This window comes from Phyllopteryx taeniolatus, chromosome 1 (genome assembly GCF_024500385.1).
Source record: "Phyllopteryx taeniolatus isolate TA_2022b chromosome 1, UOR_Ptae_1.2, whole genome shotgun sequence".
Classification (NCBI taxonomy): domain Eukaryota; kingdom Metazoa; phylum Chordata; class Actinopteri; order Syngnathiformes; family Syngnathidae; genus Phyllopteryx; species Phyllopteryx taeniolatus.
In genome coordinates this window covers 5,022,312-5,041,052 of record NC_084502.1, presented here as the reverse complement: position 1 = coordinate 5,041,052, position 18,741 = coordinate 5,022,312, and the positions used below count along the sequence as shown (strand labels likewise).

General features: G+C 43.3%; 1 protein-coding gene across 9 annotated transcripts in view; it reads right to left on the bottom strand.

Annotated features, from left to right (window-relative positions):
• LOC133472700 (FERM, ARHGEF and pleckstrin domain-containing protein 1-like) overlaps nt 1-18,741 on the bottom strand; it is a 61,917-nt gene that overhangs the window by 36,245 nt on the left and 6,931 nt on the right. For 8 of the 9 annotated variants that reach the window (XM_061764134.1, XM_061763966.1, XM_061764217.1 and 5 more), the window contains one exon: nt 16,615-16,829. In XM_061764134.1, the coding sequence (XP_061620118.1) occupies nt 16,615-16,788 (174 nt within the window). In that variant the 5' untranslated portion in view covers nt 16,789-16,829. The remainder of the gene's footprint in view (nt 1-16,614; nt 16,830-18,741) is intronic. The other variant, XM_061764055.1, reaches the window with a different exon arrangement.

Here is an 18,741-nt window from a genome sequence, read left to right as displayed (position 1 = left end):
GTACTTCATGTGTTTTATGAAATTGCATTGTCCCCTTTCAAAAATAAACTGAAACTGAAACTGTTGTGTATTTTAGAAAAAGAAAAAAAAACATTATTATTGCGGTGGTTTTGTTCAAAATCCTCGTTATTACAGAAACTAATTGAATTTTTCATGATTGAAACATTTTAATCACTGTACATTGCACATAAATAAATATACAGTATAGCATTATGGTCCTGATGCACCAGTTAGCTGTAAAGTTGGTGTGATGGGCTAATGATTTATCATTCTTAGCCAGACTCTCACACTCCCTCTTCGCAGTCTCTCTCCAATACACAAGACCACTCTTTTTTTTTTTTTATATATTAATATTTTAACCGCAATTGCACACTTGTGTTGTATTGAGGATTAACCAGGATTAACAAACGATTAACCAGTGGAAGTAGGATCTCCGCCATTCCGACTCTGAACCTGCCAAGCTGCGGTCAAGGCAGGGGGTGAGGTTTCATACAAGCTGTCTGTTCAGAATCGGGACACATACCACCACGGCTCGTCACATTTAGAATAATTAGAGAGCTGGAGAACTGGGCCGGGACTCAACAGTGAACTGTCCACCAGCAGTTCAAGTTGGAATCTGGCGGCATGCCTGGAAAACATCATCAACGTCTGGGACTCAAATATCCAGGTTTAGCATTCAAAATCTCCTCCATACTCGAATAAAACAATCCATCTCTTTGAAACTTTAATTTTTTTCCTCATTTGTCCTATTGTACAATTAGAAGCAAAGTGGAAAGAGAACTCAAAAGCTCATTTTACATCACTAGAAGTCGCCAGTAAACAGTGGCTGTTTATAGATGGGGCTTGCCATTTCCATGCAGTTTTCATAAAGTGAATCATGCGGGTTTTGTAGCAGACAAATTATAGTAATATTGTTCCCCTATTCAAGGAAGCTGTACTATAAATTATGTCACAATGACCTGACAGCTTGAGATTGCTTCAACAGAGCAAATTATCCTGACTTACCACCCCCCCCAACTTGTCAATAATAAACTTGACCACTTTCATGCGAAATGTGTCAGAACAATTCCAGGCTAGAAAATCAACCAGCAGGTCTACAAAGAGATCCTGCGGTGTTTGCTTAGTTCAGTGCGCAAGAAGAGGTGAGAGTTGTCGCAGCATAAATCGTGGCTGCTTCACCATGACAACGCAGCTGCTCACAATGCCCTCCCTGAGCATCCAACAGTTCCTGGCTGAAATGCTCAATGCCGTGCTGGAGTACCCAACCTACTCACACAACCTGGCTACATGCGTTTTGTGGCTGTGTTGACAGAGCAGTGGAGGACCCCAGAAGAATCCTTCCAGCGGTGCACTAAGGCGTGGCAGAAAAGGCTGGGAAAGTGTGTTATTTTGATTAAAACACATATACTGTAAGCGGTCTGCTTTCATAAAAGACTACAGAAACCTGGGAATACTGTTGAGAGGGTGAAATGCCGAGGAGTTGGACAATTTTTATTTAAACAAGGTCTCTAAACAATAAATCGAAGAGCAATATAATTCACGATTAATTTGTAGTTGTCGATTAATCGAGACACCTCTAGCCTGAAACGATTCATTGAATACTGTTGAATACAGTGTTCCCTCGCCACTTCGCGCTTCACGTTTTGCGGCTTCGGTGCTTCGGGGGTTTTTCCAAAATATTAATCCAAAAAAAAATAAATTCATCAAAAAATAAAAATGAAAAAATACAGCCATATCGGCAGCCATATTGCGGAAAGACGCGTTGTTTCATGTTGATGCGCGAGAGAGGTTTCCCCGCATGCCAAACAAAGAGATGAGTTGACTCAGAGGCTTTGTACGTGCCTGTACTGTACTGTACATGCCACGGGCACTCATACAAGGCGCGTGATTGGTTCCCGGCGCGACATCAACCTGCTGTTGACTGCCTCACATACTGTATCTTAGTGTTGTGTTCGCGATAACTTTTTTTGTTTAAGCGCTAACTTTTTTTGATTAGTTAAGCCCTTACAATGGCACCTGCGCTATGCCCCTGCGAAAGCTTCCCCCGGGGCGCCCAAAAGAAGAAGAAGAAGAATCATCTTTTATTGTCATGAACATGCATGCATGCACACGAAATTTGTTCTCTGCATTTAACCCATCACAGTGAACACATACACATGTTAGTGGAACACACTGGAGCAGGGGGCAGCTGAAGCGCCCGGGGAGCATTTCGGAAGAAGGAAGAAGAAGATTATGACCATCAGCGAAAAAGTGAAATTTTTAGATATGATCAAAGAGGGCAGAAGTTATGCATCTGTGGCACGCCATTATGGCGTGAATGAATCTACAGTGCGGTACATCAAGAAAGAGGAAGCAAACATCCGCAAAACTGCTTGAATAACCTTCAATAAGGAAGCGAAACGTGTGGTAACTCCGCATAATAAGAGAATTGTGAAAATGGAAGCGGCATTGCCATTGTGGATTGCTGATTGCAGGGAAAAGACAGTGAGTTTGGACACTAATATGATCAGGACAAAGGCCAAACCTCCGCCACCAACACAAGCCTCTTCGCCTCTCTCAGAAGGCAATGTTGATGAATGTTAATTACTGTATAATACATGTTAATTACTGTATACGTTTTTATAATTAAAGATTTAAGTAAATACATGTACTGTTGTAATCTTTGTCTCAAATATGTAAAGTATAAATACTGGTTACATATTTTAAACATTCTGGTACCCACTTACAGACATACGAAAATTCCTACTTGGCGGTTTTTCACCTTTCGCGGGGGGTTTTGGTCCCCATTAACCGCGAAAAACGAGGGATCACTGTAGTTTGAAAAAAATAATCTCTGCCTGAAAGCTTCGCAGTGATCATTTGCGAAGGACTAATGTTACGATGAAGACGCATCACTCCTTGTAAATTATGACAGCGAGACAGGAGGAAAGAGAGCGTAAAAGACAGAGAAGGTCCAAAATGTGTGACCATTTCACAAGATAAAGTGCAATGTGTATACTGCATATACCACAACAGCATGTCTACGATCATCAACACAAGGTATCAATTTCTAATTTAATATAGACTACTACCGATTGTTAGAACGTATTGTAATGCCCCCACAAGTGGCCAACGATAGACACAGCTTTATTGAATCACTTCATTGAACAAATGGTTACAAAATAAGCACGCCATAAGCACATTCCTAGGCTACATGCGGCCACGACTGACGCTCAGGCACTCACTCAAGACTCAGACTGTCTAACGGTTAGCCAGTTTCCAGCTAACCGTTAACCTGAGTTCACAACAGCTAACTCCACACTTTCATTCACTGACTCCCACGTCACTCACCAGGCCAAGTCCCACCTTTTAAAGCCACAAAGACTCAAAGTCACAGCTTTTATAGTGTGGAACATGAGGATGGCGACCCCAAGATGACAACAATAATAAATGCACCTCACATGCATATTATGTATTTAATAGTGTTAATTTTTTTTATCTGATTATTTGATTAGTCGATGGGATAAATGGTAAGATAATCGTAGCTCTACCTGGGACCCATCCCTGCTTTACCTTTAGAAATGCTGGTATAAAACTTAACACTTGAGATTCGAAGCATTCAACTTTCCAAAAGCGCCTCAGCACACACCTGACCTATGTTTTGAGAAACTCTTTATAAATATATTTCCAACCAGGAATCATTCTGTTTTTTCCCTCCAGTATTTCATGTCACTTTTCAGCTTGCAGCCAAGTAAAATATTCTCACCATCTGTGCTCATACCTTTTGTTTTCATTAAATATGGATGCTAGCCTGGATTTGGTCCACTGCGACAATCACAAACATGAAAAGGGAAGGTTTTGAATATATCATGAAATGTTCCAGCAGCTTTCATCTTTGCTTGCCTTTTAGTATTGTGCCTTTCAAAATACAGTGAAAGGAGATTTGGAAGCATGCACCACCCCGTGATCTGTAAAACTCGCAGGGACTAGTACAGATGGAAACCAGATGGGTGAAACTGATTATAAGAACCCTCTGAGGATGAAAAAAAAAGCAAAACATTTCAAACGCTACTCTTCCTTTGGTCCCCTGCTGTGAATTCAGAAGGGAAGCTTTTCACTGAAGCTCCTTGTCAAGTATATGGCACAAGAGAGCTTACTTTTTACTTTGATTTTAAACATGACTGTTACTTGGCCAGTCCAGAGGGGAAAATAATGGAAACTAGACGTGCGTGTGAATGCTGAAATGTTGATTGAAATCATGTGGAATTTTATTGATTCTTATTGAATGATTTAGAATGATGTTGAATAATGATGAATGATATTGAATGAAGTGGAATGAGTTGAATAGTGAAAATTAGAATGGTTTCAAACAGGGAATAATGCAGAATGTGTCATAATATGGGAATTTTGGGTCAAATAGGAAGAAATGTTTGGTTGAAAAAGTGAAAGTTTTGGTGGGTAAAAATGTTAAATTTCGGGCTTTTATTTTGAAATTTTCTGAAATTTGGGAAATGGGAGTTGTTCACAGTTTGGTTTGAATGAGTTGAACACGTAGAAGTTGAAACAGTGCAAATTGGTTGAAAAATGTAGGAAACTAGCAACATTTGTAACAATCAAGAATTTCGGGCTTTGATTTTGAAATTTTGTTGCATTTCGTGAATGGGTGCTGAACACGTAGAAGTTGAAACGAAATTATAGCTAAATTTGTAGAAATTTTGAATTTCGGGTTTCTATTTCGAAATTTTGTGAAATTTGGGGAATGGGAGTTGTTCACATGTTGGTTTTTTAATGAGCTGAACACGTAGAAGTTGAAACGGTGTGAATCGGATGAATCACAATCATCTTTATTTGCCAAGTATGTCCAAAAAACACACAAGGAATTTGTCTCCGGTAGTTGGAGCCGCTCTCGTACGACAACAGACAAGTCAATTGACAGAGAACACTTTTGAGACATAAAGACATTGAGAAAAAAAAACAGTCACTGAGCAGTAAAGGGTTGCTAGTTATCTGGTAATGCTGGTACATTATTATTATTATTTTTTTTTTTGACAATTGTGCAAAAAGATCCTCTCGCACTTAGATCAGTTCGAATGACTAATATTGCAATAGTCCGGTGCAATGACGATTGTGCAAAGGGCGCTGAGACTTCAAGGAGTGTATGCGGTTTAAAGTCACGAGTAGTACGATAATCTGGGACAATGTTGATTGTGCAAATGTTGCAGATACTCCTCAATCAGTGTGCAAATGGAGCAGATGCTACTCTGGCATGAGTGGCCAGTATTGGTCAACAACAGATATGCAAATAGTGCAGCGTGGAGAGACAACTACAGTGAGTTGTTGAAAAATGAGGAAGTAGATACACGGCGAGAAACACGGCGGAATAATAATAATAAAGAATAGGAATAACATATGTGTGAATCCCTTCACCATTCACACAAATGGGAATAAGATTTACCTTTACTCAACTCCAGTCTGGCTACATAAGTATCAAGTCAACACACTTTGTCATGCTACTTAGTTATAAAGAAAATAATTACATAGAATAAAATGTAAACCTTAGCATGAATAAGTTATTAAAATCAACTATTTTGCATAAAATATTATAATAGTAGTAGTTTTTTTAATGTTATTACAGAATTCAATAATGTAATTCAATTAAGTATACATAATACAATTTCAAAGTGAGCAATAATTGTTTTATTATCAATATAAATTATTTTACATATATATTTTTTTTACGTCTACAAATGAGCTAGCCCATCTGGGAGTTTCAAAAATCAAATGTGGCCTCAAGTGCCTCCTCACGCGGGTTATCAATGACTGCATTCACAAAAACAACAAGCCCCCCCATCTGCAGCCATGCAGACTTGGACAGTGTGTGATGGGCACATGTGGAAACACCTCCATGGGGGACGGATGTGTGTGTGAATGCCCTTGCTCTTAGAGTGGAATTGCTTTATTTCTCCATGATAGTGAGTGGAAAAGCACTAAGGTCCCTCTGTTGGGCCCCATCCTGCTCCTTTTCACACAGAAGCCATCTCTTGCTCCCTGATTGCACTTGCCGTAGCCATGCTTTATGAAGGGCCAGCTCATTCTGTGGCCCTGTTTTAAAACCCAGCAAGTGCCAGTACTTCCACATGGCACTAAATGCAAAATGCACAGGATAAATGGAAGCTGTCACAGGCAGGATTGCTATTCCTTGGTCTGTTTTAAAGGAAGTCTCTAACCACAGGAATGAGGCAGGCAATGCCGACTATTGCGTAACACAGAAGAGATTTGTGTGTGGGATGTTGGCATGCTCCTTCCATGTGATCAGTTGGTATGGGAAATAGCAACTGAAGGCTCTCATTGGTAGTCCTATACGGTGTACTTGCTACAAAATCCACAATCAGAATCAGAATCTTTATTTGCCAAGTATGTCCAAAAAACACACAAGGAATTTGTCTCCGGTAGTTGGAGCCGCTCTAGTACGACAACAGACAGTCAATTGACAGAGAACACTTTTGAGACCTAAAGACATTGACAAAAAAAAAACAAAAAACAGTCACTGAGCAGTAAAGGGTTGCTAGTTATCTGGTAATGCCGGTACAGTATTATTATATATTTTTTTGACAATTGTGCAAAAAGATCCTCTCGCACTTAGATCAGTTCGAATGACTAATATTGCAATAGTCCGGTGCAATGACCATTGTGCAAAGGGCGCCGAGACTTCAAGGAGTGTATGCGGTTTAAGGTGACGAGTAGTGCGATAATCTGGGACAATGTTGGTTGTGCAAATGTTGCAGATACTCCTCAATCAGTGTGCAAATGGAGCAGATGCTACTCTGGCATCAGTGTCCAGTATATGCACATAGTGCAGCGTGGCGGCGAGACAACTACAGTGAGTGCACGAGTAATGTATAATTGGCCCCACAGAAATGTGACAACGAACTCAAGTCAAAAAATTGCCAGCATGTTGTAATGGAATTGTAGGTTAGGTGTTTAAGAAGTTGATCGCAAGAGGGAAGAAGCTGTTGGAATGTCTGCTAGTTCTAGTTTTCATTGAGGAGATGGAAGAGCTGGTGACCGGGATGCGGAGGGTCCTGCACGCTCTTGTCTTAGTTCTGGCAGCGTGCAAGTCCTCAATGGTGGGTAGGGGGGTACCGACAATCCTTTCAGCAGTTTTGATTCTCCGTTGCAGTCGGAGTATGTCCTTTTTTGTAGCAGCACCAAACCAGACTGTGATGGAAGAACACAGGACTGATTCGATGACCGCTGTGTAGAACTCCCTCAGCAGCTCCGGTGGCAGGCCGTGCTTTCTCAGAAGCCGCAGGAAGTACATCCTCTGCTGGGCATTTTTCAGAATCAGAATCATCTTTATTTGCCAAGTATGTCCAAAACACACAAGGAATTTGTCTCCGGTAGTTGGAGCCGCTCTAGTACAACAGACAGTCAATTTACAGAACACTTTGGAGACAAAGACATTGACAAAAAACAATTGTGCAAAAAGATGCAGAGTCCACTAGCACTTAGAGACTTTTTGAGGACGGAGTTGATGTTGGTCGCCCACTTCAGGTCCTGAGAGACTGTAATTCCCAGGAACTTGAAGGTCTCGACGGTTGACACAAGGCAGCTGGACAACGTGAGGGGCAGCTGTGGCGAAGGATGCCTCCTGAAGTCCACGATCATCTCTACAGTCTTGAGCGTGTTCAGCTCCAGGTTGTGTTGGCCGCACCACAGCTCCAGCCGCTCCGCTTCCTGTCGATATGCAGACTCGTCACCGTCCTTGATGAGGCCGATGACAGTGGTGTCATCTGCAAACTTCAGGAGTTTGACAGTCGGGTGCGCTGAGGTGCAGTCGTTCGTGTAGAGAGAGAAGAGTAGCGGAGAGAGGACACAACCTTGGGGCGCCCCAGTGCTGATGCTGCGTGTGGATGAGGTGGCCTCCCCCACAGCCTGACCTGCTGTGTCCTGCCCGTCAGGAACTTGTAAATCCATTGGCAGATGGTAGGCGAGACGCTGAGCTGGAGAAGCTTGGAGGAAAGGAGTTCAGGGATGATGCTGTTGAACGCTGAGCTGGAGTCCACGAACAGGATCCTCGTGTAGGTCCCTGCACTGTCGAGGTGTTTTAGGATGAAGTGCAATCCCATGTTGACTGCATCATCCGCAGACCTGTTCGCTTGGTATGCAAACTGTAGGGGGTCCAGCAGGGGACCTGTGACACTCTTGATGTGGTCCAGCACGAGACGTTCAAAGGACTTCATGACCACAGATGTCAAGGCGACAGGCCTGTAGTCATTTAGAGCCGAGATTTCAGGTTTCTTGGGGACTGGAATGATGGTGGTGCGTTTGAAACAGAATGGTACTTCACAGAGTTCCAGAGATCTATTGAAGATCTGTGTGAAGACTGGAGCGAGCTGGTCCACGCAGACTTTGAGGCAGGATGGGGACACATGGTCTGGGACTGACGCTTTGTTAATCTTTTGTTGTTTGAAGATGCGTCTCACATCCTGTTCATGGATGGTTAACGCATAAGTCAGAGGTGTGATTGTGGTCGGGGGTGCGGCCGGGTGGGTGTGGGGTGTGAAAGTGTGCTATTGTTCTCAGCTTGGGGGGGGATCGTCGCTTGTAATTAGTCAGCGATTGGAATGCATGTTAGACTGATTTAGAGTCGTTAGCGCTAAACTGTTTTTCAAACTTTGCTGCATAGTTCCTCTTTGCAATGTTAATTTCTTTAGTCAGCTGGTTTCTAGCTCGATTATACAGGGCCCTGTCCCCGCTCTGATATGCGTCCTCCTGAGCTTGGCGAAGCTGCTTAAATTTAGCAGTGAACCACGGCTTGTTGTTGTTGAATGTGCGAAATGATTTTGTTGGTACACACACATCTTCACAGAAACTGATATAGGATGTAATAGTGTCCGTATATTCATCCAGGCTGCCAGCTGAATTTTCAAAGGCACTCCAGTCTGTGCAGTCTAAGCAGCTTTGAAGTTCCATCTTTGCTTCATTGGTCCACTTTTTCACTGTTTTCACTGTAGGCTTCGGGCATTTAAGTTCTTGCCTGTACATCGATATTAAGTGAATTAAGCAGTGATCAGACGAGCCCAGGGCTGCACGAGGTATAGAACGGTATGCGTTTTTTAGCGTAGTGTAGCAGTGGTCTAAAATGTTATTTTCCCTGGTAGGACAGTTGATGTGCTGCTTGTATTTAGGGAGTTCGTGGTTGAATTTAGCTTTGTTAAAGTCCCTGAGAATAATGAGGGGTGAGTCCGGGTGTTTTTTTTCCAATTTCGTTGACTTGTTCGGCGAGCGTTAGCAGTGCGGCGTTCGTGTTAGCTTGAGGCGGAATGTAAGACGCCAGCCAGGTTGAATGATGCGAACTCACGCGGCGAGTAGAATGGCTTACAGTTCAAAAACAGCGACTCCAAATGCGGGCTGCAGTGTGTGCTGAGCTCCGTGACGTCCGTACACCATTTTTCGTTGATATAGAAGCATATCCCGCCGCCCTTTGTTTTCCCTGATGATTCCATGTCGCGGTCTGCTCGATGAATATGGAAGCCGGGAAGCATGACGGCGCCATCGGGTACAGTGTTGCAAAGCCAGGTCTCTGTAAAGCACAATGGCGGCGGAACGTCCGAAGTCTTTACTGGTCTTTAACAGAAGATGAAGCTCGTCCATTTTGTTGGGTAGGGAGCGTACATTCATGAGGTGGTTCGACGGGAACGCCAATCTGTGTCCTCTCTTGCAGAGTTTCACCTGAATCCCTCTGTGGCGCCGTTTCCGCCTCCATGAGCCGAAAACCGGGGACGCTGCCCCGGTAAGTAACTCGGGGAAAAAACTGAGCGGATTTGCGAAAGTTGGTGAAAGAAAGTCCGGAGTAGCCTCCTTGATGGTTAGCAAGTCTCCCCTTGTGTGAGTGAGTCGTGTAATGTTGCCAAAGACGAACAAAAAACACAAAAACAATACTAGAGAGCGCGTTACCGAGGCGACCACACTGGTAGGCGTCATCTTGGTGTTTATTTCCGCCCATTTCCTCTCTTTGCAGCAAGCCACTTCTTTGACAATTGTGCCATGTTTTTGTGGTTTAATATTACCAGAATAATGTTGTAGTTTTGAAATAAAAAAACATTGTTAAAATGTGACTTTCTTCCCTTGTTAAACTTTTATTATCATAACATTACAACCTAATCTTGGAAACATGCGACGATAAGATTGTTTTAATCCTGACAAAATATTCTTTGTTCATGTAAAGATTACAACTTTGTTTTAATTACAACTTTATTCTAATATTGCATATGTGAAAAATTATGTGTAAAATTATATATTGATTAAAAACAAATGAATAGTGTTAGGAATGTTCAAATGACTGTACCTACTACAGTATAACTGGGAAAGAAACTAAATGATTTTAACTTCATGTTGGCTTCCCATGGGCTCACCACCTGTCGGAGGTGCCATAGGGGTCGGGTGCAGTGCGAGCTGGGAGGTGGCCGAAGGCGGGGACCATGCCGATCCAATCCCCGGCTACAGAAGCTGGCTCTAGGGACGTGGAATGTCACCTCTCTGGCAGGGAAGGAGCCCGAGCGGGTGTGTGAGGTCGAGAAGTTCCGACTAGATATAGTCGGACTCTCCTCCACGCACAGCTTGGGCTCTGGAACCAGTCCTCTCGAGAGGAGCCAGATGAGGTGGCTGGGGCATCTGATTCGGATGCCTCCCGGACGCCTCCCTGGTGGCACGTCCCACCGGGAGGAGACCCCGGGGACGACCCAGGACACACTGGAGAGACTACATCCTTCGGCTGGCCTGGGAACGCCTCGGGATCCCCCCGGAAGAGCTGGATGAAGTGGCTGGGGAGAGGGACGTCTGGGTGTCCCTGGTAAAGCTACTGCCCCCGCGACCCGACCTCGGATAAGCGGTAAAAAATGGATGGATGGATGGAACTTCATGTTGGGCTGGACACTTACCTGCTCAATACTGCAGTGCATTTAAATAGAGGTAGACTTCATACAAATAACTCAGTATACTTTTGTGCTCTGTTGAGCACAGATTATTTTCTACTGAAGCTTTATCCATCCAACCATTTTCTTTACCGCTTATCCTCACTAGGGTCGCGGGCTGCTGGAGCCTTTCCCAGCTATATTCGCGCGGGAGGCGGGGTACACCCTGAACCGGTCGCCAGCCAATTGCAGGGCACATAGAAACAAACAACCATTCGCACTCACATTCACACCTACGGGCAATTAAAAGACTTCTATCAACCTACCATGCATGTTTTTGGGATGTGGGAGGAAACCAGAGTGCCCGGAGAAAACCCACCCAGGCACGCGGAGAACATGCAAACTCCACACAGGCAGGGCCGGGATTTGAACCCCGGTCCCCAGAACTGTGAAGCAGATGTGCTAACCAGTCGACCACCGTGGCGGCACTGAAGCTTTATAAGTGGTTAAAAAAAAGAGGGAAAAAGAAAAAAGTATGCTGGTTTTCACGTCACCAGTATCCTATCCTGTATTTCTTCACATTGCAAACTATATCACAGGGTTACAAAAAATTTAAATGTCATTTGCAGCCCTAATGTGAATCAATAAACAGTTTGTGCATTATGATCTAATGCCGCATCCAATTCAGTGTGGCGTGCCTTCTGGTGTACCCACCTTGGCCACAGGGAGGCAGTACTGTATAATACAGCAATGCAGAAAAACAAATAAGAATATACTTCTTCTTCTACTTTAGTTCTACTCAGTAAATTGATGTAACATTTGTAATTTTTTCTAGAAGATGAAGAATATATGCCTGTGAGTATTGTTATACTATCTGTCTACATGTATTGTTCCACCACATGCATGCAAATGTCCATTGCTAATAGGGTTATAAAATCACAGCTACAGATGCTAATAGCATTTTCCATCCATCCATCCATTTTCTGAGCCGCTTCTCCTCACTAGGGTCGCGGGCGTGCTGGGGCCAATCCCAGCTGTCATCGGGCAGGAGGCGGGGTACACCCTGAACTGGTTGCCAGCCAATCGCAGGGCACATAGAAACAAACAACCATTCGCACTCACAGTCATGCCTACGGGCAATTTAGAGTCTCCAATTAATGCATGTTTTTGGGATATGGGAGGAAACCGGAGTGCCCGGAGAAAACCCACGCAGGCACGGGGAGAACATGCAAACTCCACACAGGCGGGGACGGGGATTGAACCCCGCACCTCAGAACTGTGAGGCTGACGCTCTAACCAGTCGGCCACCGTGCCGCCTAATAGCATTTTCCATTTGTTAGAATTAAGCTAACAGGGGCATTCATATGACAATGGACTTTGGTTGTTTTAAACACACAAGATGTAATTCTCTTTGTTTTAGGGTCAGTTTGACCGCAAACATCAACTAGGAGTGGCAATAAACAGCTTGAAACCTCTTTTATGATGAAATGTTCACTATTTGCCAAACTGCTGCTATTGTGAAATTAGACTGTGCGAAGTACCATCCTGTTTCAAATGCTCCACCATCATTCCAGTCCCAAAGAAACCTACAATCTCGGGTTTAAATGACTGCAGGCCTGTCGCCTTGACATCTGTGGTCATGAAGTCCTTTGTACGTCTCGTGCTGGACCACCTCAAGAGCGTCACAGGTCCCCTGCTGGACCCCCTGCAGTTTGCCTACCGAGCGAACAGGTCTGCGGATGATGCAGTCAACATGGGACTGCACTCATCCTAGAAAACCTCGACAGTGCAGGGACCTACGCGAGGATCCTGTTCGTGGACTTCAGCTCAGCGTTCAACAGCATCATCCCTGAACTCCTTTCCTCCAAGCTTCTCCAGCTCAGCGTCTCGCCTGCCATCTGCCAATGGATTTACAGGTTCCTGACGGGCAGGACACAGCAGGTGAGGCTGGGAGAGAGCACCTCATCCACACGCAGCATCAGCACTGGGGCACCCCAAGGTTGTGTCCTCTCTCCGCTGCTCTTCTCTCTCTACACGAACGACTGCACCTCAACGCACCCGGCTGTCAAACTCCTGAAGTTTACAGATGACACCACTGTCATCGGCCTCATCAAGGACGGTGACGAGTGTGCATATCGACAGGAAGTGGAGCGGCTGGAGCTGTGGTGCGGCCGACACAACCTGGAGCTGAACACGCTCAAGACTGTAGAGATGATCGTGGACTTCAGGAGGCATCCTTCGCCACAGCTGCCTCTCACGCTGTCCAGCTGCCTTGTGTCAACTGTCGAGACCTTCAAGTTCCTGGGAATTACAGTCTCTCAGGACCTGAAGTGGGCGATCAACATCAACTCCGTCCTCAAAAAGGCCCAGCAGAGGATGTACTTCCTGTGGCTTCTGAGGAAGCACGGCCTGCCACGGGAGCTGCTGAGGCAGTTCTACACAGCGGTCATCGAATCAGTCCTGTGTTCTTCCATCACAGTCTGGTTTGGTGCTGCTACAAAAAAGGACAAACTCTGACTGCAACGGACAATCAAAACTGCTGAAAGGATTGTCGGTACCCCTCTACCCACCCTTGAAGACTTGCACGCTGCCAGAACTAAGACAGGAGTGTACAAAATGCATACACTCCTTGAAGTCTCGGCGGCCTTTGCACAATGGTCATTGCATCGGACTATTGCGAGATTAGTCATTCGAACTGCTGTAATTGCTAGAGGACTTCCATCTTTTTGCACAATTGTCAAAAAAACATTAAAAATAATTTGTACAGGTATTACCAGATAACTAGCAACCATTTATTGCTCAGTGACTGTTTTTCCCAATGTCTTTATGTCTCAAAAGTGTTCTCTGTCAATTGACTGTCTATTGTCGTACTAGAGCTGCTCCAACTACCGGAAACACATTCCTTGTGTGTTTTTTGGACATACTTGGCAAATAAAGATGATTCTGAGTTGAATTGAGTTTACTGCCACCATAAAGCACCGTATCTTGAAAAACTAAAGAGGAAAAAAAAAAAAAAAAAAAAGAAGTCACTATTATCTCAAGGCACCACTGTAATTAATCTTGATATCTAACCCAAATGTTTTCAGTCTACAGCAAAAATACAAGGACTGGCCCCCTTTTTCCAATACTTTGAAGAGGGTGTGTGAATGATGTACAGTAGCTGGGGACTCTTATATCTTCAGTCTTGAGTGAGTTGAAGACGTGACCTCGCTGATCACTTCTCTCCCTTAAATCTCTCCCCTGTAGCCTGTAGCCTATCATGGTTTGATCTCACTGTCTCTCCCAATCACAGATCATAAAGCCACAATCCAATCATGCAACAAAAACCCCACACAGTAATCTTGTTGCGCCTGAACACGCACAACCGTCTTGATCTTTAAAGCCGCTGGTGTCCACCAAAGAAATCCGTCATGATGAGGATGTATTGGACAGTCTTTTGCGGATTAAGGTCAAGTAAAGATGCCGGATGAGATGAAATTATTGACTGGTTAAACACCTGTGGTTGGGAAAGGATACTATCAGCAATTAGGAGTAGTGGCTATATCAGAGCATTTTTACTACACATGCGCCAACTGATCCAATTGGACTCTGTGAGGCTGAGGGGTGGGGGCGCTTGACAAAGCTCCCCAGGGTATATGAAGATGGTGCAGATGTCTGCAGGGTTGTTCGTGAGTGCAAATTAGCAAATGGGAATACACGTTCAATATTAGTATTTATCTGGAATGTCCTGTCATTGCAAAACAGCAAAATAGGATTTCAAGTTATCTGCCGTTTAAAATGAATACCACGTTCCCTCATGAGAGTGTGGCTGAGCAGACATTCCTGGCTGATTTGATTAGAAACAGAAATATATTTTAGATAAACCAAAAACCTGGACTGCGCTGAAAGAAAAACACAAAAATTGTTCAAACCAATACCAACATCGTCAGTGTGAGCTGCTTATCTTTGGATTCACACGTTAGGTGGGACAACTGCACAAACATGGCAAGGGACATGATTAGGTGAGACAATGCTGTCCTTGTTTTCACAGAATCAGTGATAAGGAGTGAAAGTGTTTCATTTGCATCCTGTCATTGAGATGCTTTTTCTCCTACACTTTTTGCCACAAATATGACCAAGCGCTACTCGGCAGACAGTAACTCGTATTCTTCCTTCCTCCAATTCATGACTATACTTCTATATTTGAATGACACAATTAAGTGGCTGAATTTCCTTAATATAAATAAATGTCAGGCTGCATCTCTAAGTGAATGCCATTATTACATCTCCTGGCAGCCTCTCTGAGGAGCCTTTTCACCAAACCAAACAACATTACATCAGATACACTAATCTTAACAAACCAAGGCTGTCAACATTGACTTCTTTTTACTAGATTTTTTTCAATACAGTAGTATTACAGTATAAATAGAAATATAATTCATGTAGGTATATTTACGTATAAAATACTACCTGTATGTGACTTTCACTTTGTTAGTTATAGGTCTAAGTAAAGCAATTTATGTGGGGATATTTTTATATATTTATATATTTTATATATTTCCTGGGAATTACAGGAAATGGGTGACCAACATCAACTCCGTCCTCAAAAAGGTCCAGCAGAGGATGTACTTCCTGCGGCTTCTGAGAAAGCACGGCCTGCCACATGAGCTGTTGAGGCAGTTCTACACAGCGGTCATCGAATCAGTCCTGTGTTCTTCCATCACAGTCTGGTTTGGTGCTGCTACAAAAAAGGACAAACTCTGACTGCAATGGACAATCAAAACTGCTGAAAGGATTGTCGGTATGCCCCTACCCACCCTTGAGGACTTGCACGCTGCCAGAACTAAGACAGGAGCGTGCAAAATCCTCTCGGACCCTCCACATCCCGGTCACCAGCTCTTCCAGCTCCTTCCCTCAAGTAGGCACTACCGATCAATGCAAACTACATGTGTTGCTCCACCATTTGTTTTTAAATATCCGTTGCTTAAATAGTTATAATGTGACATTGATGTTATTAGCCCGTCTATGGTGTTTTGTGTTGTTTGTTGGCATTAAGATAAGCAGACTGTCCTAAGCGAAAGCTGGTTGCCAAAGCTGGTTGTATAAATTTAATTCTGTTTTAAGTTTAGCTTGAGCGTAAATTTCAACTGGCAGTGGCATTAAACGGCTGAAGCCTCTTTTTACAAGACTTGTTAACTATGTGCCAAACTGCTTGTGAAGTGAGTTGAGTAGAGTTCCCCACTACCATACAGCACTTGTATCTAAAATATTTTCTCAAAAGTCAAAGCAAAACATAAATAAATAAATCATCCAAACGATGACCTGTATCTTGAAAAACACGCAAGTCGGGTCACTCATATCGCAAGGCACCAATGATAGGTATAATAGTCATATATATAGGCATATATATAGGCATCTGTACTTTTTGAGGTTTTTTGTTTACATGGTTCCTGACAAATAAACTTACTGTAAACATAAAAAGACTTTTATGTAGCATAACCAGGAAAGAGTATGAGACATGGCTCAAAATTCCATTCTCATGCTTGTCAAAGACACTGCCAGAAAGAAGACACAAAAAAGGAGAAGAAGCAGAAACTGCTCCACCCAAAAGACATAACTAACTAAGTAACTAGCAACAGGACATATCAAACAGGGTTAAGCAGAAAGAAGTAAAGTCTGCACACACAAATTATTAAAGAAGGATTAAACTAACCCACAATATCCCACACACTTTACTCACTGATATCTGGAAGACTTCCTGTGTGTCATCCAACATCTGCACCCTGATAGAAACTTTTCTTCCTGGTGCCTGTGCAGGCAGATGCAGGCCAGGCTCCAGGGTGGACACCCCGAAGCTGTCGGGAGCGCCGAGCCTCTGGCCGGCCGTGGATGGTCTGTCAGCTGGTTCGACCATGGCGAGGATCGTGGCTGCTGCTCTCGATCTGTTCCCGTCTGCTGGAGAAACAAAAGAAGGGCTGTGATTCTTCTCCAAATGGCTGGCAGATTGTGTCTGTTTTTCCAAATTAAACCGGCTGCGACCTCTTCAGTCAGCCATTCGGGTATTTTTATATTCTGCTCTTTAAAAAAGCAGGCACATTCCACTCAGGCATTTCCGCAGACACCCAAGATTTTAGATGGGCCCTCACTCTAAATTGCACTTTATTATTGCCTTTTGCGGGTGTGTAAAAACATGCATTTTACAATAAGCAGCATGAAAGCTGCTGTAAGTTGGAATGAAATGTATAATAAAAGACCCCTAATAGTTATCCTGCACACTATGGTTGCAATGTAGAAAACTCTTAGAAGAAGGAAAGTAAATTTGTCCTGAAAATCTTGTTACTTGCTGATGAGGGAAATATAAAACCATTTTCACTTGTAATTTTTTTGTTTATTAGTTGGGCCAAAGGCATGTGCATGAAACAGTGGTGAGACACACGCAGGGGGGATTTATGGCGTTTTCCTACAAACCAACCAGTCCAAACTTGTGTCAAAGCTTCACAAATAGGGCAGATGAGACACGGTCTGAGAATACACAAAGACAACCCCCAACAGACATACAGCAGCACACTAACCCTCAGCAGCCCCCACCTCTATCCCACACTTGATAAAACTCTGCCTGAGACAATAAATATCCTCTCAGACGGTCTGTGACATCACGTCTGAGGAATGTTTTAGAAGAAAATCCCGACAAGACACACACATACATGTTTTTAGCCTCTAATTTAATAAGGAAAAAATGAAGAGAGCTTCCTTTTCTCTCTTCTTCCTCCAAGGTTCCATTTGGTGACGTGCCTGCAGACCGGGAGAAAACCACCCCACTTGAATATACTGCCCTGACAAATCAATATGTTTATTGGTATAGGAAGCGCGTACATTTATATATCATGCTGATTAAAAGGTCATGAGAGGCAAGCCTTTCGGTATTTACGTTACACACATGTAGCCGTTCCCATGCAGCTGAATGAACAGACCCTTGTAAATATTTATGGTTGGTACTTTCGGGGATGTCCCTTTGCTTATGCCTGACATGGGAGGTCTGTGTTGTGAAGACAGCAAACAGTGGAAATTGAATTTAAGGTACTGGTCTGATTTTGAAGTCTCACACACACTGACAAAATTGTTGGTACCCCTCGGGTAATGAAAGAAAAACCCATGATGACTATAATAACATAAAACTGATTAAAGTAATAATCAGAATCATCTTTATTTGCCAAGTATGTCGAAAAAACACAAGGAATTTGTCTCCGGTAGTTGGAGCCGCTCTAGTACGACAACAGACAGTCAATTGACAGAGAACACTTTTGGGACATAAAGACACTGAGAAATAATGAAATGAATACAAAATTACTGAAAACATAAGCAATGAAAATGAGGCATTGTTTTCTTTTTGTGGTCCAACAAAATTAGCTTAAAAAAATAATGAAAATTTTTGAGACTTTTAGCCATGTCTCAACAGGTATTTTTGCCCACTATTCATGAACAAAGGGCCTTCTCCAGAATAAATGTTTCAGCTTCTTCACAGATGTCCAATATTATATCAGGACTCTTCAGATTAGTCTGATTTATTTTATTTTTTTTATTAGCTGTGTGTTTGTGTCTTTATCCTGTGGAAGAGACATGACCCACAACTGCGATTTAAGTTTTCTGACCTTGGCCAGTAGATTTCACACCAGATTGCCTTGATAATCTTGAGATTCCTTTGCACCCAACACAGAATCAAGACACCCTGTGCCAGATTTTGCAATGCAGTCCCAGGACATTTGTTAGTGTGCTCTTTCTTTCGCAGTAGGTACACTGCTCTAGTCTTTGTACACACGGCAAAGCCAAAATTGTTGATACCCTTTTTTAAAAAATTACAAACCCACAA